The sequence below is a fragment of the Apodemus sylvaticus genome, chromosome 22, assembly GCF_947179515.1.
Source record: "Apodemus sylvaticus chromosome 22, mApoSyl1.1, whole genome shotgun sequence".
In the NCBI taxonomy this organism is placed as follows: Eukaryota; Metazoa; Chordata; class Mammalia; order Rodentia; family Muridae; genus Apodemus; species Apodemus sylvaticus.
The window spans coordinates 29021756-29045280 of record NC_067493.1 but is presented as its reverse complement, the minus strand read 5'-3'; the positions used below and the strand labels follow the sequence as shown (position 1 = coordinate 29045280).

Below are 23525 nucleotides of genomic sequence, written 5' to 3'. Positions count from 1 at the left end.
ACCATGTGCTTTCTTTTGGGATTGGGTTACCTCACTCAGGATGACACTTTCTAGTTCCATCCATTTGCCTAAGAATTTCATTAATTCGTTGTTTATAATAGCTGAATAGTACTCCATTGTGTATATATACCACAGTTTCTGTATCCATTCCTCTGTTGAAGGACATCTGGGTTCTTTCAAGCTTCTGGCTATTATAAATAAGGCTGCAGACTGAAGTAAAGGCCACCCAGAGAGTGACTTACCTGGGGATTCATCCCATAAACAGTCAGCAAAACTCAACGACAAGACGTATATTCCAAAAGGAGCATGCCATGGTTGTCTTCAGAGGGGCTCTGCCAGAGCCTTACAAATACAGAGGCAGATGCTAGCAACCAACCATTGGACTGGGCAAGGGGTCCCCAATGGAGGAGTTGGAAGGTGGTCAGGAGAAGCTGGAGGGGTTTACAGCCCCATGGGAAGAACAATGATTTCAGTGACTCACATGTCCCAGGACACCCAGGGACTAAACCATCAACCAAGGAGTTCACATGGTTCCAGCCAAAAATGTGGTAGAGGAATGCTGAGCTTCAGTGGGAGGAGTGGTCCTTGGTCAGGTGAAGGCTCAATAGATGCCACAACAAAGGGAAATTGAGGGGGGCTAGGGAGGAAGTGGATCGAGTGGAGGGGCATATACATGGAGGCAGGGGGTGGGAGGAGGGGTTGGGTGTGTGTGGAGAGGGGTAAAATCGGGAAAGGTTTTACTAGTGAAAATGTAAATGAAGATGATATTCAATAAATTAAAAAATAGTGTACACTCACTATGAAAACCCCTACATACTACATACTACATACTGCATACTGCATACTACATACTGCATACTGCATACTGCATACTGCATACTGCATACTGCATACTGCATACTACATACTATATAAGATTTACAAAACACGTATTACTTCTTACTGAAAACTTGGTAGAAGCCTGTTTCTCCCTGCAATAACTGCCACACCAGAAACCTTTGGATGCACTTGTATAGATAACCTTTGTTCCCTCCTTGCAGCCTAGTGTACAGCTGGTGTCTGGAAGCCCTGGGGGGAGAAGTGAAGCTGGACTGGCACCACACTGCTTTTCAATTGTCTTATCAATTATTTTTGTCTCTATCTTTTCAATTAGTAGAAAGACTACTAAAAGTAAAGTCTTATGTGCAATTTAAATCATCAGTCTCAACTGACCTAGACCCCGAGATCTCTCAGACACTAAGACAACAACAAGGCAGCTTACACCAACTGATATGAGGCCCCTGACACATATACACCAAAGGACTTCTTGGTCTGCCCTTGGTGATAGGAGATACACTGAACCTTCAAAATACTTGAGATCCCAGGGAATGGAGAGGCCTGGCAGGGTGAAATTCAGTGGAGTGGGGGTATCCTCTGGGAGATGGATAGGAGGAGTAATGGGATGGGGAACAGTCAGGGGGAAGACCAGGAATGAGATGAAGACTGGATTGTAAAAACATTCAAGAATAAAAGAAAAACAAGAACAATTAAAAAATTTAATTTCTCATGTGATTATATAAATAAAAATTCAGATTCTGAAAATGCTCAGGAAGCCTAATAACCATCTGTTCTCTGAGAGTTTTTAAGCATCATGAAAGATTGTGAAATAATTCCTTAGTAATATTTTACACAATACATTGGAGTCAGATGGAGGTTGTGTTGGAATGTATGTGCAAAATGAATTTGGTGAATCTCATTAGGGAATATTATATAAAACATGAGAAATATTAGAACACTTCTGTAGACTTTATATTATATGTTAGGTTATAACCATAACTTTAATGTTTTCTTTTTAACTTTTGCATTCCTCACTCTCTGGACTAGTAGCCAGTGATGTTCACTGAACATATAATATTGGGTTCAAAGCACATCAATGTGTACAATAAATGACATCTGTTTGAACTCATTTAGCTACAGGAGGTGAGATTGGTGGGTAGATAGATTTCGCCTATACAGGAAACTGAAATCAGTCAACTCTATTTTAGTCTTCCAATGTGTACTATGTGCGAACTGCCTTAACTAGACACAGAACTAATACTACAAGATCTTTGGCATCAAAATCTTTATGAAAAATGATAGAACACTATACATCTAAATTATTTGACTCCTGATTCAACTACTACTATCTTAAAAATATTTTTCACATAAGTAGTAGTATGTGGACTGAGCAGATTACATTCATGAATATAATATGTATAGCCTTACACTTATATACAAGCAATAACAATTTATGCCAAAAAGAGACCTTCAACTTGGAAAAGTGTGGGTAGAGATGTACAGTAACTTTTGGGTGGGAGAAGTATAAGAACAAATGTTATACCTAAATTAAAATCTCAAAATCTCCCTCCCATCCACTTTGCCCCTTCTGTCTGGTCCTTTCCCCTGTGACAGAGTGTTAGCTGGGGTGCTCCACTGAAGAAATCATATCTTAACCCATCTGAAAGGACCAGCTGCACACAGAGGAGTTGAGGACCTGCTGCACTCAGAATAGAAGAGGATCCCCTGCGCTCAGAGCAGTTGAGGATCCACTGGATGCAGAACAGTTGAGGATCAGCTGAACTCAGAGCAGTTGGACAGTAGATTGACTGCTCGAATGAAGACCCAAGAGCCTGAAGGCCTCCCAAGAAATCTACTGCAGCCAGGGCAACAGATCAGGAGCTTCTCTGCCCCTGTGAAAAGTTCCCAGTTGGAGGTTCCCACAGGTGGTTTGCTACAGTCAATACTGCAGGGCTACTAGGAGACCTGAAGCAACTCAGGAACAAAAGAGGCAGACTCTAGACAGTCACTGAAACCAACAATCACCAGGGATATCCAAATAGCAAAAGACAAGTGCAGGACCATAAACAGTTTATCTACCAATCCAGCCCTATAGAGGATTCCAGAAGGAAAACTCCAGCACAAGGAAGGTACTTTTACCAAAATGACAAAGTATTAATCATCTTACAACAAAGACAAAGGAGTAAACCACATGCCCATACTGCCATGTACAAAAAATACATAACAGGAACTAAAAATATTCTGTCTTTAATATTTATCAATATTGATGAACTCAAATCACCTAAAAAAAGACATGAGCTAACAGACTGGATACACAAATAGGATCCAGAATTTTGATACATACAAGAAATAAATCTCAATAACAAAGACAGACAGTACCTCATTGTAAAAGACTGGCAAATGGTCCCAAGGAAAATCCTGGTGTTGCCATCCTAATATCCAAGAAAATAGACTTTCAACCAAAAGTTATAAAGTGTGATGAAGAAGGACACTTGATATTCATCAAGGGGAAAATCCACAAAGAGAAATTCTCAATTCTGAAATTTATGACCCAAATGCAAGTGCATCTACAATTATTAAAAGAAAAACTTTACTATATCTCAAAACAGACACTGAACCCCAGACAATAGAGGTGGGAGACTTAAACACCCAGGCTGGCCTTGAACTCAGAAATCCACCTGCCTCTGTCTTCCAAGTGCTGGGATTAAAGGCGTGCACCACCACTGCCTGGCCACAATGATAGCATTGTTTTTTTTTTTTTTTTGAAAATAAATTTTTTTTTATTCGATATAATTTATTTACATTTCAAATGATTTCCCCTTTTCTAGCCCCCCCCCCCACTCCCCGAAAGTCCCGTAAGCCCACTTCTCTTCGCCTGTCCTCCCTCCCACCCCTTCCCAGTTCCCCGTTCTGGTTTTGCCAAATACTGTTTCACTGAGTCTTTCCAGAACCAGGGACCACTCCTGCTTTCTTCTTGTATCTCATTTGATGTGTGGATTATGTTTTGGGTATTCCAGTTTTCTAGGTTAATAACCACTTATTAGTGAGTGCATACCATGATTCACCTTTTGAGTCTGGGTTACCTCACTTAGTATGATGTTCTCTAGCTCCATCCATTTGCCTAAGAATTTCATGAATTCATTGTTTCTAATGGCTGAATAGTACTCCATTGTGTAGATATACCACATTTTTTGTATCCACTCTTCTGTTGAGGGATACCTGGGTTCTTTCCAGCATCTGGCAATTATAAATAGGGCTGCTATGAACATAGTAGAGCATGTATCCTTATTACATGGTGGGGAATCCTCTGGGTATATGCCCAGGAGTGGTATAGCAGGATCTTCTGGAAGTGAGGTGCCCAGTTTTCGGAGGAACCGCCAGACTGCTTTCCAGAGTGGTTGTACCAATTTGCAACCCCACCAGCAGTGGAGGAGTGTTCCTCTTTCTCCGCACCCTCTCCAACACCTGCTGTCTCCTGAATTTTTAATCTTAGCCATTCTGACTGGTGTAAGATGAAATCTTAGGGTTGTTTTGATTTGCATTTCCCTAATGACTAATGAAGTTGAGCATTTTTTAAGATGCTTCTCTGCCATCCGAAGTTCTTCAGGTGAGAATTCTTTGTTTAATTCTGTACCCCATTTTTTAATAGGGTTGTTCGGTTTTCTGGAGTCTAACTTCTTGAGTTCTTTATATATATTGAATATTAGCCCTCTATCTGATGTAGGATTGGTGAAGATCTTTTCCCAATTTGTTGGTTGCCGATCTGTCCTCTTGATGGTGTCCTTTGCCTTACAGAAACTCTGTAACCTTATGAGGTCCCATTTGTCAATTCTTGCTCTTAGAGCATACGCTATTGGTGTTCTGTTCAGAAACTTTCTCCCTGTACCGATGTCCTCAAGGGTCTTCCCCAGTTTCTTTTCTATTAGCTTCAGTGTCTGGCTTTATGTGGAGGTCCTTGATCCATTTGGATTTGAGCTTAGTACAAGGAGACAAGGATGGATCAATTCGCATTCTTCTGCATGCTGACCTCCAGTTGAACCAGCATCATTTGTTGAAAAGGCTATCTTTTTTCCATTGGATGTTTTCAGCCTCTTTGTCGAGGATCAAGTGGCCATAGGTGTGTGGGTTCATTTCTGGATCTTCAATCCTGTTCCATTGATCCTCCTGCCTGTCACTGTACCAATACCATGCAGTTTTTAACACTATTGCTCTGTAGTATTGCTTGAGGTCAGGGATACTGATTCCCCCAGATTTTCTTTTGTTCTATGAAGCCAAATTTACTCTCACACCTAAACCACACAAGGACCAAAAGAGAATTTCAAACCAATCCTGCTTATGAATATAGATGCAAAAATACTCAATAAAACTGTTGCAAATCAAATCCAAGAGCACATCAAAACCGTCATTCACTACAAGTAGGCTTCATCCCAGAGATGCAATTTGGTTTAATATACAAAAATTCATTAATGTAATCCACTTTATAAACAAACTCAAAGAAAAAAGTACATGATCATCTTCTTAGATTCAGAAAAAAACATTTGAGAAAATACAACACCTCTTCATGTTGAAAGTATTAGAGAGATCAGGAATTCAAGGCCAAGACATAAACAAAATAAAAGCAATTTCCAGTAAATCAGCAGCCAATATCAAATTAAATGGAGACATACTTGAAGCAATGCCACTGAAATCCGGGACAAGACAAGGATATTCTCCTCATATCTAGACGAATAAGACAATGAAAAGAGATCAAGGGGATACAGATGGGCAAAGAAGAAATAAAGGTGTCACTATTTGCAAATAGTATACATAAGCGATACCAAAAATTCTACCAGAGAAATTGTCCAGCTGATAAACAACTGCAGCAAAATGGGTGGATATGAAAGTAACTCAAATCTATCAGTAGCCTTCTTTATACAAATGATAAACAGGCTGAGAAAGAAATTATGGAAACAACTCACTTCACAATAGCCAAAAATAATATAAACTATCTTGGAGTAAATCTAACCAAACAAGTGAAATAGCTGTATAACAATAACTTCAAGTCTCTCAAAAAAGAAATCTAAGAAGATCTCAGAAAATGTGCACATACTAAATAAAATATTCAATAAAAGAAAGATCATATCAACTCTCTAAGGAATAGATTACTTGCATTTCGAGGAATCACTCACTAAATGACTGTGGAGGAGCCATCTTCAGGAAGCAGACAGGGACAACACTAGGAGCAGGTGCATTCACATTTATCCTCAGTGAAACTGCTCAAACTACTAAAAGTATGAATTTCTGCAACTTTTAAATGCACACATGTGTAACTCAATGGTTTCCCATATTTGAGACATGATTCCCATATTTGGGCACATGTCTAAAGATTTCTTCTAGCATAAAGGACAACTTCAAAGAAACATAAACAGTGACTTTAATAAAACATTAGTTTCATAATCATTGTAATTGTGCTTGATCTCTCTGACAGGTACTAATACACATACATGCATACATCATGCCAGCATGCCTCAAAAAATAGTGTTGATAAATTATATAAAGTAGCTAGTATTTATAAAAACTGGAGAAACATTTGTTTATACTAATTTTTAAATATCTACCCATACTTAGAAATGCTTACAATGATGTCACTGTATTAAAGAAGCTTTTAAGACTCTAAAAAAATTCACAATTTAGAAATATAATTTCTTTGTTCAGCTAAAATCCTTGTAGCATTTTAAAATAATAATTATCACTTTGTAGTAAAAACGTTGTAAATTTAAACATACATTTAAGATAATAAAAATTTCCATCTGTGTGATTAGTATGTCTCTATAGGAGACATATTAATGTGCTTAGAGAATTATGATTTTGAGTGTGTCCATTCACATAGACATCATACCTTTCAGGACAGAATTTCTCAGGTTCTGGCCAGTATTTGGGATCTCGGTGAAGAACAAAGACCGGTACAGCTACTTTTGTATTTTGAGGAATGAACACACCATTGATTTCAGCATCTTTCTTACTTAGTCTGGAAAGTCTGGCACCAACTGGATATAATCTCAGAGTTTCACTTATTACCATGTCCAGATATTCTAACTCTACCAGGCCATTATAAGTGGCAGGTGCCTGGGAAGAGAAAAACAGATATTTGATGATTTGAGATCTGTAATTAACTTTCATATCAATACATACAGCACTTCTAAGTTGTTAGAAACTACTCATTCAACACAGATTAATGATTGAATTGAACACTGATATGTTATATTCACAATAGTCATGTTTTTTGATCAGCTAAAGGGCCATTGAAATTCACAGTGAAGTGATTATGGGGGATATTCAAATAAACTTCTTTTTAGATCTCAACTCATAAGTTTCTCTTTATACTTCTCTTCTTTCCAGTAATAATGAGTATCATATTTTATCAATCTTGTTCAATATAGATCAGCTGTCAAAGTAATCATAACTTTTTATAGAGAGGCCATTAATGCAGACCAAGGAAATTTAATGCAGACAGTGTCAAATTATCTTTGAAAAATCTGTATCAAGCCTTTCTAATGAGAACTCATTGTGTGTAAAACCTATTATTAAGTTTAATATTACTATAGGTGTGAAGGGTTCTGATCCTGGAAAGGATTGATCTAGCACTGGAGGGGACTATAAGGACAGAGAAAAAGGAGGGGAGGTGATTGGAGAAGGGATGGAGAGAAGAAGGTTTATGGGACATATGGGGAGGGGGAATCCGGGAGTGGAAATCATTTGGAATGTAAACAAAGAATATAGAAAATAAAAATATTAATAACAAAAGAAAAATCTATATCAAGCCTTTCTAATGAGAACACATTGTGTGAAAAACCTATTATTAAGTTCAATATTACTATAGGTGTGAAGATTAATGGCATATTAAACAGGAATAATGTATGACATTATAGTGAAATAAGTTCAGTAGGATCTTTTCCTTTGGAACTTTACTTGATAAAATAAGGTAAACGTGGGCAATAATTGACTGTAACATTTATATTCTACTGAAATTTCCATTCAACTCCATGCAGAGTTGCTGAAACAGACATCCTCTTCTTGCTTCATATAGTGTTCAAACAATTCTTTACCTTTCAACATCTCACAGTCTATAGTTGGCTGAAAGGATGTCTTAACTGAGAGATTAAGGATTAGAAGTTTAGATAGGTTTGTGGATATGTCTTAGAGTTTTGTTTTCCTGATTGTCTTGATTGATGTGGCTGTGTCCAGGCAATTGTGGGTAGCATTATTTCATGAGAAGTTTGTATTGACGTATATGAAAACAGCTATATCATGATAGCTCAGTGAGTGGGTCAGACAGTAAATAGCATCCTTCATGGTCCCTGATGTTCTTATTTGACTTTGAGGAAGTGCCTCTATCAAAAGAAATGCTATGTGGAGCTGCAAGCACTCTTGCCTACAAGTTCTTGTCTTGAGTCCCTGCATTTTCTTTGCTCAATGATAGATTGTCATCAAAAAATGTCAGCTGAAATGAGTAATTTCTTCCACATACATTGTTTTTGTCATGGTATTTGCCACATGAGAGAATGAAATTAGAACAGAAGGTGAGTATGAGACCTGATGATGCTTTGTATGCTTCTCACTGATAGCTAGACACTCACAGATCAGATACCACACACTCCATTGCAGTCACGTTTGTGTAGAGATGTAAAGACAGCTTATGAGATATGTTGCTATTGCTCCATGGCACATTGGAACTACCATTAGGTGAAAAGCTATGTTGGAATCTTCCATAATTTCCATGTCCATATCTAATCATATGACTGGAGAAAGAAGTAATGGAGAGAATATCTGCCCAGCTTTGATACGAAAAGTTATAATGGCTGGTTTTTGTATTGTGCTATTACATCATGTTCTGTCTCATTGGGTTGTTATCTCTTAGAGACATGATCTCTTATAGAGAGAGAGAGAGAGAGAGAGGGGGGGGGAGGGAGGGAGAGGGAGAGGGAGATTGAGAGGGAGAGGAAGAGGGAGAGGGAGAGAGTCTGAAGGAGAGGAAGGGAAGGTGGTGGGGCTGTGAGGAGTGAATGGAGGAGAAACTGTGTTAATGTAAAACATGAGACAAGAATCTCTTGTCAATCTAAAAATAGAAAAATAAATGTGTGGTAGATTATTGTATGTCTTCAGATATTTACTGCTCCTTGGTCTCTGATCTAGGCTTTATTTCATTTCCTTCAGTAGCATCTTCAGTGGCTATTTCTATCTTTTTGAAAAATACATCTGGGTTCTTTCCAGATTCTGGCTATTATAAATAAGGCTGCTATAAACATAATGGAGCATGTGTCTTTATTGCATGCCGAGGAATCCTTTGGGTATATGACTTCAGGTGCCAGACTGATTTCCACAGTGGTTGAAAAATACAATAAAATGTTTTTAAAAACAAATAAGTTGTAATTGTTAATATCCGTGCCAAAGCATTCACAGTAATAAAGCAGCTACTAGGTCACTGAGAGACTAAAGGAATGCCTCAGTGATGAAGAACACTGTTTTCTCTCGCAAAGGACAAAGAGTGGTTTCCCAGTGCCAAAATTGTGGATCACAATTACTGGAAACTTAGTTTGGGGCATCTGTATTACCATTCTGGTGACGTCAGGATCTAGGCATGCACATGATGATAAATATACATTTAGGCAAAACAGTTATATACATTAAGTGCAGATTTAAAAAGTCATTGACTGTTAAGTGATTATACTTAAAGACTGGATATTTTGTTCATGCTTTTAGAGTATGCCGTTTTGGCAAGAAATAATAGATATTAGAGGATCATTAAAAAGTACAATGATTAATTTTCTCTATGAACACTATTGGCTTCCATCTCTCATTTCTCTTCTGCGCTTAGATTTTCACTATTGATTTCTATAAGAACCAATGTCTATGATATTTATTATCATTTTAAATATATGTGTGGAAGAAATGTTTCTTGTTGAGGTTTGATGTATTCTGGTCTACAGATGCTATCTACTCACCTTATTGGGCAGAATTGCATCAATTTCATGCTGGAGTTTCTTCTGGACATCAGGGTGAGTGGCCAGTGTATACATAATAAAGGAAAGAGTATTGCTTGTTGTCTCATAGCCAGCAAAAACAAATATTATTGATTGGGCCAAAATCTCCAGATCAGAGAGAGCTAAAATAAGATTAGTCATAACAGGTATAATGGATCATGTTGGGAAGATGCCATGGAAGCAGATTTCCAGGATAAATTTCTAAATCAATGGTTCTGCATGAGGCTGAGAAACAGCGTTGGCTAATTTAGGAAATGCATACATCATAAATGAATTTTGGCCTAAGAAATCATGCTTACAAATGGCTTTAAGATTACTATAAGAATAATAATATTTAAGTATGACATTCCCTCTTACTCTTCCTAAGTCACATCCACACTTACTTGCAAATCTAGAGCCTCCAATTCCTTGAACATCATTGTAACATACACACAAATGAATAATCATAAAACTATAACCTAAGGAATTCTCTCAGTATTATCTGCATATAGTTGTTTCTAGGGCTGATATCTAGATATTGGATAGCTATTTATGGAACTCATTTATGGAGATGTCTCATTATCCCTGTAGCTTGTTATCTATGGAGGAGTCACCCTGAAGTTTCCCTCCTCTATTAGGGATATTAACCTATTTTTTAAAACTTAATTAGGTCTTCGTTAGGTAGCTAGGTTTTTGAGATTTCATGCAGGTAGATTCTCTGTCATAGATAGAAGGCACAGTAATCTTCAGAATATGAGCATTCTTTACTGTGTGTTTTTAGAGAGTTCCTTAAGCTGCTGTATATAACACCACATGTCAGTGTTTCTCTGAAATTTAATAGACTGTCCCTTTATATGTTAAGAACCAACCCCTTCTTCTGTGCATATCTTTCAGATCCTAATGTATCCTTGGTTACCTGTATGGGAACCATCCTCATTTTTGGAATTACCGCAGTTCATCATCAGCTGAAGAAAATCTACTGGGTTCTGAAATCAGAAATATCAAAGTCAGATTAGTGTTTGGGGGACCTTAAAATGGAAATTTAATGAAGAACTTAAAATTTTTTTGAGGCTATAAATTACTTAATGTTAGAATATAGCTATTGTTGCCAGAATCACTAGTAGAACAAAACACTCATCATTAGATTTTGGAGAACAAGATGTGTACTTCTAATATCATGCTGCCATGCCCAACACCTTTTTTTCCCTCATGGCTTTCTCTGATTCTGCACATCTGTTGGTGATGAGCACAAGCCTTTGCCTGATTGATTATAGTTCTTTCTCCTGTCATAAACACTTGTTTATAAAGAAATTCTGTATGCAGAATGTGTCAATTTGTCATGTCCTTGACACATTCTGAACCCACATCCCATAATTACTGATGGGTATTTGTGGCTCTAATTCCTGGATTTTATATGATTATCTGAAATGCTCCAATCAACAGAATACTAGAAAAACACTGGTGACATCTCAGACACAATACTGACTCCCAAACATCCTTCTGCTATGTTCTTTTTCTGCCAATATCCCTCATCCAGGTTATAGGCTGCATTGGGCAAAACTTGGTTATGCAATTGGCACTCTCTATGGTCAAATATAACTGCCCAAGTTCTAGACTAGCCACATCTCAAACTGAATAGATCAAATTCATCAAATATTTCCATAGGGTCTTTTCTCGAGAATGTGTGATTTTGACAGCATTTCCTTTGAATTGAAAGAAGTTTTTCATATATTACCTCTTGGATATTTTCAAGCCGACATTTTTTGGTCTTCTCTACAAATTTTTTAAAAAATGTTATAGCATCATTTGGAAAAATGGAGATGTTTAGTTTGTCATATATTCGGTTAAGAAATGGAAAGAGGGCTATAAAAAAGAAAAATATATGATGAAAACAAAAATTTAAATTTTTGACAGTCATTTTATTTAATAAACGTAAAAGTCAATGTTTTAGTTGAAAAAACAACAGGAAATATTGTGATAGAAATGAATGCTATTATAACCTATATTCTATCATACTTAAAAGTAATTGAATTTTAAATAAAACACAGAGTCACTAAGAGGAATTCAGCTACAGAAAGATTCACAGTGGAGTTCTATGAAATATTTAACCGACAATTTATAACAAGTTTTCATGTGAGTTCCCAAAACAGAAAATTAGGTAAAAGTGGAAAATTGTATCTGGAAGCTTCTCCATCCCTGTTTCTAAAATCAGAAACCTTTTGGGAAAGAAATCCTATATAGAAACAAGACTTAAAAGTTTGATAAGTTAACTTCACAAACATTTACCACTTGAATGCAGAATCATGAAGTGAATCTCGTTATATATTAACATGCATGTTATCAAATAAGGCACATGACAGAATAATATCAAATTACACAAAATAATCAGAGATTGAGTATTCTGAAAAATTTCAGGAAAAACTAAACATTTTTCCTAAATAATGTTCTCAGATAAATAGCAATAGCATAGAATTCCCTAAACTTTATGAAACTTGTCAGTAGATACTAAGTAACCAAAAATTGAGGGTTGAAATATTTCTTATTACTTTCCAGAAAATGGAAATGGAAGGTTGCTCACTCCATCATCACATCTATTCAGCTATAAGAATCATAAAACGAGGTTCCTATGTCTTTTATGGTACAGTATGTATTCACAAAAATGAACAAAATTAAATTGTCATGTGTTCTGGAGTTTGAGGCCAAGAAACAATAGTTTGAGAGAAGATGTGATTATTATACAGAAACTGCTTAAAATTTAAGAAATAATTGCAGTGTTGGTGAACAACTGCACACCCTTATACATGCTAGATAAGTATGCTATCATGAAGCTCCAAACCTCTTTGGGTTTGAGGAAGAATTTTGATAGTAGGTCAGAGTGGTCAATGATTGTAATATTCCTGCCTCTACTACACTACTTCTGGGGTCAAAAATCTTCCCCAACACACTTAACACAATATTATCCACATACTTATGTATACACATATCTAATACAACAAACAATGTCAATGTGAAACTTTTAGCAAGAAAATAATACTGAGAAAATCTTCAAAGTGATCTCCTCTATTCTACATCTTCCAAGTCATAATAATTTATTATTCCCGGAGGGCAGTAGCCATCTGGTTCAACCCAGAAATACCAGCTATAAATGCAGTCAAAAATGCCAGCATGGACTATCAGACCAGGCAAAACCAGGGATAAACAGATGACTAAAGGCTAGAGTAAGAATACACTCAAGAAAAGCTAGGATAATATGGCACCACTAGAACTCACTTATTCTACTACAGCAACCTTTGTATATCCTATCACACATCAACAGCAAGAAAACAACCTTAAATATAATCTTATGTAGATAATACAAGTCTATAAAAAGCAAATAAATGAATTCCATAAAGATGTACAGGAACATAAAACTGGTCAATGAAATGCATAAAACTGTTCAAAGCCTGAGAAATGGAAATAGAAGCAATGGAGAAAACACAAACTGAGGTAATCCTGGAGAGAGAAAATCTAGAAAGATATCAGCGACACAGAAACAAGCTTTACCAACAGAATACAAGAGATGGAAGAGACGCATTCATTCATAGAAGATACTGTAGAAGAAATAGGAGTCGAAGAAAATGTTAAATCTTAAAAAAATTCCTGACACAAAACACTCAGAAAATATCTAATATTATGAAAAAAAAAAAACTCTACGAATAATAGGAATAGAAAAGGACATTTTGTATCTCAAAACACCACAAAATATCTTCAACAAAATCACAGAAGAAAAATTTCCTAACTTAAAGACCAGGGTGGTTATAAACATACAAGAAGCTTAGAGAACACAAAATAAATTGGACCAGAAAAGAAAATTCTTCATGCTGCACAATAATGAAAACTCTATATATATACAGAACAAAGAAAGAATATTGAAAGCTGCAAGGAATAAAGGCCAACAAACACATAAATTCAGAATAACACCTGACATCTCAACAATGATTCTGAAAGCCAGAAAGGTCTATACAGATGTCAAGCAGACCCCAAGAGAAGACCAATATCAGCTCAGATTACTCTACTCAGCAAAAATTTCAATGATTATAGATGGACAAACCAATGTATTCCACAACAAAACCAAAATTAAACACTATTGTTCCAGTAATCTAGCCATACAGTAGATACTAGGAGGAAAATTCCAACCGAACAAGGCTAGCTATACCAAATAAAACACAAAAATTCATAATTTCACACCAAATTATGAGAATTCATAATTTCACACCAAATTAGCAAAACTAAGAGTATAATTTTCCTACAAACACACACACACACAAACACTGTCAATAATAACAGGAAATAGCAATCATTGGTTATTAATATCTTTCAATATCAATGGTCTAAATTCACTAATAAAAAGTCAGAGGCTTACAAAGCTGATTAATAAATAGGGTGCACCATTCACTTGCATACAAGAAACACATCTTGGCAAAAACGATAGACACTAACTGAATCAGTGGCGGAAAAGTATTTCCAAGCAAAGAAACTCAAGAAACCAGATGTTGTAGCTATTCTAATATCTAATACAATAGACTTTCCATCAACATTAATAAAAAGAGGCAGGGAATATCACTTCATACTTGTAAAAGGAAAGGTCCACTTGGAGGATGTCTCAACTCTATCTGTGTGCCAAATACAAGGGTATCCATGTTCCTAAAAGAAACATTACTGAGGCTTAAATCACACATTGAGCTCCACACATTAATAGTGGGAGGCATCTATATCCCACTCTCATCACTGGACAGGTCATCAAACAGAAGCTAAATTGAAACACAGGGCCTATAACAGATGGTATAAATCAAAGGGGGCTAAAAGATAGCTATATAACATTTCACCCAAACACAAAATAATATATCTTCTCAGCACCTCAAGGAATCTTCTGCAAAATTGAGCATATACTCAGTAAAAAGGAATCATAGTCAGATACAAGAAGATTAAAGTAATACTTTGTTTATCATCTGATGACCATGGATTTAAACTGGACTTCATTAACAATAGAAACCCTAAAAACTCGTGGTAACTGAAGAACTCTTTTTTTTCAGTGATCACTGGGTCAAAGAAGAAATAAATCCAAGGCTTTCTAGAATTCAATGAAAATGAAGGCAAAACATACCCAAACATGAAAGCAGTGATAAGAGGAAATGCCATAGCACTACATGCCTTCATAAAGAAATATGTGATATTGCATACTAGCAATTTAACAGTACACCTGAAAGTTCTAAAACAAAAAGAAGGAAACACACTCAGGAGGAATAGATGTCAGGAAGTAGTCAATCTTAGGACTTAAATCAACCAATAAGAAACAAACAGACCAATACAAAGAATCATGAAATCAAGAGCAGGTGAATACACAAAATTAAAAAAAAAGTATTTGAAGGTACAAGAGGAGGGACTAACTTATATATAAAGAGAAGTTCCTCAGTGTGACTTCTGTCTTTTCAACAGTAAACAAGAAAGCCAGGGTCTCTTTAAAATATATATTTCATATTTAATACATAAGATCTGTTGAAAAGTATTAATATTTCAAAAACTTATTGATTACAATTAAAGGAGAAGCAAAAACTGTATGTTATGTCAGCCTAATGAATTGCCTAAAGAATTAAACACAGTGAAGCCTGCATGTATTACATAATGGAAACAAGAATTTGGACTGAAGGAAACCATAATTACAGCCAAGAGTGAGAGAGGAAGAGTTTCAAAACTGCTAAGGCAATTGTTAAAAAAGAGGACCAATGATTTTTGTGTTTCCCTTGCAAGGGCTTCTATCAAAAGTTAGAAGCCCTTGCAAGGGAAACACAAAAATCATTGAAAGAAATCCAGGAGAATACAAAAGCCAACAAGGAGGAAATGCAAAAAATACTTAAAGAAATACAGGAGAACTTTGCTCAACAGGCTGAGGTCATGAAAGACGAAACACAAAAATCTCTTAAAGAAATACAGGAGAACTTTGGTAAACAGGCTGAGCTCATGAAAGAGGAAACACAAAAATCTCTTAAAGAATTACAGGAAAACACAAACATGCAAGGGAAGGAGCTAAGCAAAACCATCCAGGATCTAAAATCAGAAGTAGAAACAACTAAGAAAACTCAAAGGGAGACAACTTTGGAGATAGAAAGCCTTGGGAAGAAATCAGGGGACAGAGATGCAAATATCAACAACAGAATACAAGAGATAGAAGAAAGAATCTCAGATGCTGAAGATTCCATAGAAACCATGGACTCAACAGTTAAAGAAAATGCAAAGTGCAAAAAGCTTGTAACCCAAAATATCCAGGAAATCCAGGACACAATGAGAAGACCAAACCTAAGGATTATAGGCATAGATGAGAGTGAAGATTTACAACTTAAAGGGCCAGCAAATATCTTCAATAAAATTATGGAAGAAAACTTCCCTAACCTAAAGAGAGAGATGCCCATGAATATACAAGAAGCCTACAGAACTCCAAACAGACTGGACCAGAACAGAAATACTTCCCGTCACATAATAATCAAAACACCAAATGTTCTAAACAAAGAAAGAATACTAAAGGCAGTAAGAGAAAAAGGCCAAGTAACATATAAAGGAAGACCTATCAGAATCACAGCAGACTTATCACCTGAGACTATGAAGGCTAGAAGGTCCTGGGCAGATCTCATGCAGACTCTAAGAGAACACAAATGCCAACCAAAACTACTATATCCAGCAAAACTCTCAATCACCATAGATGGAGAAACTAAGATATTTCACGACAAAACCAAGTTCACCCAATATCTATCCACAAACCCAGCCCTAAAAAGGATAATAGGAGGACAACACCAATACAAGGAGGGAAACTCCACCCTGAAAAAAGCAAGATAGTAACCTTTCATCAAACCCAAATAAGTTAAGCAATCAAATTTAAAAAATAACGTCAAAAATGATAGGAAGTAACAATCACTATTCCTTAATATCTCTTAACATCAATGGACTCAATGCCCCAATAAAAAGACACAGACTAACTGACTGGATACGTAAACAGGACCCTACATTTTGCTGCTTATAGGAAACACACCTCAGGGTCAAAGACAAACACTACCTTAGAGTAAAAGGCTGGAAGACAATTTTACAAGCAAATGGTCTCAGGAAACAAGCTGGAGTAGCCATTTTAATATCAGATAAAATTGACTTTCAACCCAAAGTCATCAAAAGAGACTCTGAGGGACACTTCTTGCTGGTCAAAGGAAAAATACAACAAGAAGAACTCTCAATCCTGAACATCTATGCTCCAAATGCAAGGGCACCCTCTTTCATAAAAGAAACTTTATTAAAACTAAAAGCACACATTGCACCTAACACAATAATTGTGGGTGACTTCAACACTGCACTTTCCTCAATGGACCGATCAGGAAAACAGAAACTAAACAAGGACACAATGAAACTAATTGAAGCTTTGGACCAATTAGATTTAACTGATATATATAGAACATTCTATCCTAAAACAAAAGAGTATACCTTTTTTTCAGCACCTCATGGTACCTTCTCCAAAATCGACCATATAATTGGTCACAAGACAGACCTCAACAAATATAAGAAGATAGAACTAATCCCATGCCTCCTATCTGATCACTATGGAATAAAAGTGGTCTTCAATAGCAACAGAAACAACAGAAAACCCACAAACACGTGGAGATTGAACAATACTCTACTCAATGACACCTTGGTCAAGGAAGAAATAAAGAAAGAAATTAAAGACTTTTTAGAACACAATGAAAATGAAAACACAACATACCCAAATCTATGGGACACAATGAAAGCAGTGCTAAGAGGAAAACTCATAGCCCTGAGTGCCTCCAAAAAGAAAATGGAGAGAGCATACATTACCAACTTAATGACACACCTGAAAGCCCTAGAACAAAAAGAAGCTATTTCACCCAGGAGGAGTAGAAGGCAGGAAATCATCAAACTCAGGGCCGAAATCAATCAAGTAGAAACAAAGAGAACCATACAAAAAATCAACAAAACTAGGAGCTGGTTCTTTGAGAAAATCAACAAGATTGATAAACCCTTAGCCAGACTGACCAAAGGGCACAGAGAAAGTATCCAAATTAACAAACTTAGAAATGAAAAGGGAGACATAACAACGGAAACTGAGGAAATCCAAAAAATCATCAGATCCTACTACAAGAGCCTGTACTCAACACAACTGGAGAATCTGGAGGAAATGGACAATTTCCTTGACAGATACCAAATACCAAAATTAAATCAGGACCGACTAGACCATCTAAACAGTCCCATAAAGCCTAAAGAAATAGAAGGAGTCATAGAAAGTCTTCCAACCAAAAAAAGCACAGGACCAGATGGTTTCAGTGCAGAATTCTACCAGACCTTCAAAGAAGAGTTAACACCAATACTCTTCAAACTATTCCACAAAATAGAAACAGAAGGAACACTACCCAATTCCTTCTACGAAGCCACAATTACGCTGATACCAAAGCCACACAAAGATCCAACAAAGAAAGAGAACTTCAGACCAATTTCCCTTATGAACATCGATGCAAAAATACTCAACAAAATTCTTGCCAACCGAATCCAAGAACACATTAAAACGATCATCCACCATGATCAAGTAGGCTTTATCCCGGGAATGCAGGGTTGGTTCAATATACGGAAATCCATCAATACAATCCACTACATAAACAAACTCAAAGAACAAAACCACATGGTCATTTCATTGGATGCTGAAAAAGCATTTGACAAAATTCAGCATCCTTTCATGCTTAAAGTCTTGGAGAGAACAGGAATTCAAGGCCCATACCTAAACATAGTAAAAGCAATATACAGCAAACCGGTAGCCAGCATCAAACTAAACGGAGAGAAACTTGAAGCAATCCCACTGAAATCAGGGACCAGACAAGGCTGCCCCCTTTCTCCTTATCTTTTCAATATTGTACTTGAGGTACTAGCTCGGGCAATTCGACAACATAAGGAGGTCAAAGGGATACAAATTGGAAAGGAGGAAGTCAAACTATCATTATTTGCAGACGACATGATCGTCTACCTAAGTGACCCAAAGAACTCCACTAGAGAGCTCCTACAGCTGATAAACAACTTCAGCAAAGTGGCAGGTTACAAAATCAACTCAAGCAAATCAGTGGCCTTCCTATACTCAAAGGATAAGCAGGCTGAGAAAGAAATTAGGGAAATGACCCCCTTTACAATAGCCACAAACAGTATAAAGTATCTTGGGGTGACTCTTACCAAACATGCGAAAGATCTGTATGGCAAGAACTTCAAGACTCTGAAGAAGGAAATGGAAGAAGACCTCAAAAAATGGGAAAACCTCCCATGCTCATGGATCGGTAGAATCAATATAGTTAAAATGGCCATTTTGCCTAAAGCACTATACAGATTCAATGCAATACCCATCAAAATCCCAACTCAATTCTTCACAGAGTTAGAAAGAGCAATTATCAAATTCATCTGGAACAACAAAAAACCCAGGATAGCTAAAACTATTCTCAGCAACAAAAGAAAATCTGGGGGAATCAGTATCCCTGACCTCAAGCAATACTACAGAGCAATAGTGTTAAAAACTGCATGGTATTGGTACAGTGACAGGCAGGAGGATCAATGGAACAGGATTGAAGATCCAGAAATGAACCCACACACCTATGGCCACTTGATCCTCGACAAAGAGGCTGAAAACATCCAATGGAAAAAAGATAGCCTTTTCAACAAATGGTGCTGGTTCAACTGGAGGTCAGCATGCAGAAGAATGCGAATTGATCCATCCTTGTCTCCTTGTACTAAGCTCAAATCCAAATGGATCAAGGACCTCCACATAAAGCCAGACACTCTGAAGCTAATAGAAAAGAAACTGGGGAAGACCCTTGAGGACATCGGTACAGGGAGAAAGTTTCTGAACAGAACACCAATAGCGTATGCTCTAAGAGCAAGAATTGACAAATGGGACCTCATAAGGTTACAGAGTTTCTGTAAGGCAAAGGACACCATCAAGAGGACAGATCGGCAACCAACAAATTGGGAAAAGATCTTCACCAATCCTACATCAGATAGAGGGCTAATATCCAATATATATAAAGAACTCAAGAAGTTAGACTCCAGAAAACCGAACAACCCTATTAAAAAATGGGGTACAGAGTTAAACAAAGAATTCTCACCTGAAGAACTTCGGATGGCGGAGAAGCATCTTAAAAAATGCTCCACTTCATTAGTCATTAGGGAAATGCAAATCAAAACAACCCTAAGATTTCATCTTACACCAGTCAGAATGGCTAAGATTAAAAATTCAGGAGACAGCAGGTGTTGGAGAGGGTGCGGAGAAAGAGGAACACTCCTCCACTGCTGGTGGGGTTGCAAATTGGTACAACCACTCTGGAAAGCAGTCTGGCGGTTCCTCCGAAAACTGGGCACCTCACTTCCAGAAGATCCTGCTATACCACTCCTGGGCATATACCCAGAGGATTTCCCACCATGTAATAAGGATACATGCTCTACTATGTTCATAGCAGCCCTATTTATAATTGCCAGATGCTGGAAAGAACCCAGGTATCCCTCAACAGAAGAGTGGATACAAAAAATGTGGTATATCTACACAATGGAGTACTATTCAGCCATTAGAAACAATGAATTCATGAAATTCTTAGGCAAATGGATGGAGCTAGAGAACATCATACTAAGTGAGGTAACCCAGACTCAAAAGGTGAATCATGGTATGCACTCACTAATAAGTGGTTATTAACCTAGAAAACTGGAATACCCAAAACATAATCCACACATCAAATGAGATACAAGAAGAAAGCAGGAGTGGTCCCTGGTTCTGGAAAGACTCAGTGAAACAGTATTTGGCAAAACCAGAACGGGGAACTGGGAAGGGGTGGGAGGGAGGACAGGGGAAGAGAAGGGGGCTTACGGGACTTTCGGGGAGTGGGGGGGGCTAGAAAAGGGGAAATCATTTGAAATGTAAATAAATTATATCAAATAAAAAAAAAAAAAAAAGAGGACCAAACAAGGCCACAAAGTGCCATTAAATGATAAGAACCAGTGAATGCTTTTCATTAAGAATCTGAAAATAAATGGTTTCAGTTCCTTTAGCAAAGGACACAGACTAATGCTGATAGTATTAACACATCCTTTAACCCCTATAGTCAGAAAACAGAGTCAGACAGATCATTATGAGTTTCATCCAATCTGGTCTACATAGCTAGTTACAGAGCAGCCAAGATCATGAGTTTGTCTACAAACAAACAAACAATACACAAACTAGCCAATTGTATTAGCAATCAGAATTTGTTTTGCTGATTCCAAGAAATATATCCAACCATCAAATATCAATATAGGAAATGAGCATGCATTACTATTCTGAAATACCAAAACAAATCACAAGCATATAGACTATGCATTTAAGGGAACTATCATCCATATAACATTGCAACTCTAAATGTATATGCATAAATATGTAAACTTAATTAATACTAGATATTGTGTCACAGAATAACCTGTGTCACAAAATGGTGAGTTCTACACTTACTCCTAAAATTAGTATACTATCCAGAAAAATAACAAACCTTGAAATTAGATATTTATTTAAGTTTCTTTCAAGATATAGTGAAATGAATAATATATGTAAATGTATAAATATAAATCATGGCATTGATGGCTCAAAGACAGAAATCACATGGTCATGTAATAAAATTATCTAAAAAGAGCAAAGATATAGCAATGATGGATAAGATGTAAGATGAAAGTACAAAGGGGGATAATACAGATCATATAGTGGTGAAGCCTGAAGGGGGGAGAATTAATTGTGTATTGATATGCTGTGAAGTATATTGTACATTGCATGCTACTTACAATAAGACTAATATCATAATAGTTTAAAAATAGACAGCATACCCATAGAGAAAATTAATGGATTGAAAAGGTTAAATTTATGAAGCTTCTTGACATTACACAAAAAAGGATCCTGAGCATTGTTGACAGAATCCACCTTCACTCCAAATGAGGTGCTAATGATCACATCCAAGCTGTAGGCAGCAAAAATTCTAAGAAAGACAAAGGGATTGATATGAGACCAACACAGCTCCTGAGCTATGGGACAATTTGTCTGCATTATGTTTAGTGCAGCCTGAGTTTACTATTGTGGCATCTTCAAAAATCAATGTGATTTTACTGCCCACATAATTTCCAGAAAGTCACCCCTCTTCAGTTTAATTAAATAGAGGTAGAAGCGATTTCTCTTTTGTTGATATATTTCTAAGATGTTCAGCAAAACATGAATTTTAGATTGTCCAAAGATATAAACTGTAATACTCATGGCAAATTAAGGATCTCTGATGAACCTCATATATTCTCCTCTTTCATTTCTTAGTATTGAGAGCTGTATCTTACCTAAATTTTCATCATTCTCTCTAAACTATATAATTTGTCTTCTAAAATAAGAGACAACAAATGCTAATCTAATTTTGTTTCATGTACATTAGAGGGAGATTCTCCAAAGTTAATCTGGGAGGTGTTTCTTAATGCATGGTTTACAGGAGGATAACATCATACTTGTCCTTTTTCTCTGGAATAATCTGGGGTTCTTGAAAAGTAGGGGATGTCTCCAGAAGTGACAAAGCCCACAGCCAATACATGCATTACTACTCACTCTCTCACAGCAATGGGCTTGCCTTTCTCTACTTCCAGTCTCATATTATTCACCAGCACATCTCCATAGTGTTGGATGATGGGGAACATCTAAGTACAAAATACAATACACTGCATTGACAAATGTCAACATCTGAGGTTCCCAAATAACAAGACTTTTGAAATTATGAAAAGAGTCACATTTTAACAGAGGTGAAAGAGCAACCTCCACTGAAACAAATAAAAACCATAAAAGGAAAAACAATAAAAATAACAACATCAACAAAGAAAAGAAAGACAATTCTTAGCAATGTGATGCACAAAGGAACATTTCTTTGAAGAATATATTACTTCACCCTGTACTCAGAATTAATCACATCTTTAAAAAACATCCTTTATTTTCTTACCTCCTTCAGTTTTCCACTGGTGAAGGTTGGAGAAACCAATGATCGAATTCTTTTCCATTCTTCATTTTCACTTCTTAGGAGGCCCTTTTTCAAAATTCCACCAGGACCCACAGCCTACAATACCAAGAAAATTATACTTTTCCCTTTCGTTATTTTGGTTATCTTGGCATTTGTAAAATATTTATAAAATAGACAATATTCCTTGATATTAATTGATAGTAACCCTCTACAGGGTGGCTTAGATTTTGCAAGTCTCTCAATAAATTTTCTCAAACTGGGGATGAACCAGTGGCTTGGTGGTTAAGAACGCTTACTCTTCTCGCAGACGACCCTGGTTCAATGCTTAGCACACACCCAGTTGGTGGTTCACAGCTACCAGTAATTACAGCTCTTGGTTTCTGAAGTCCTCTTTTGGTCTCTGTGACCACTTGCACAAATGCCATGCATATAATACACTCAAGCACACAATGTGATGAATAAATTAAATATGTAAAATACCTCAAAGTACAAGAAGGATACATACAGCTATCTGATATTGTATTAACCTGTCCTATTACAATTTTTACATCAATATAATTTACTCATGAGAAAAATTTCCTTTCAAAATGAATAGACAGGAAAGAGATTGAAATATAGTCTCGAACTCAGTATAGAAAATAGAAAAAAG

General features: G+C 36.6%; 1 protein-coding gene across 1 annotated transcript in view; it reads right to left on the bottom strand.

The window, feature by feature from the left end:
* Positions 1-23525, bottom strand: part of LOC127672476 (cytochrome P450 3A13-like) — a 60700-nt gene that overhangs the window by 3805 nt on the left and 33370 nt on the right. The window contains 7 exon segments of the mRNA XM_052167622.1: positions 6695-6921; positions 9798-9958; positions 10732-10801; positions 11551-11678; positions 21720-21868; positions 22474-22562; positions 22859-22972. Of these exon segments, the coding sequence (XP_052023582.1) occupies positions 6695-6921; positions 9798-9958; positions 10732-10801; positions 11551-11678; positions 21720-21868; positions 22474-22562; positions 22859-22972 (938 nt within the window).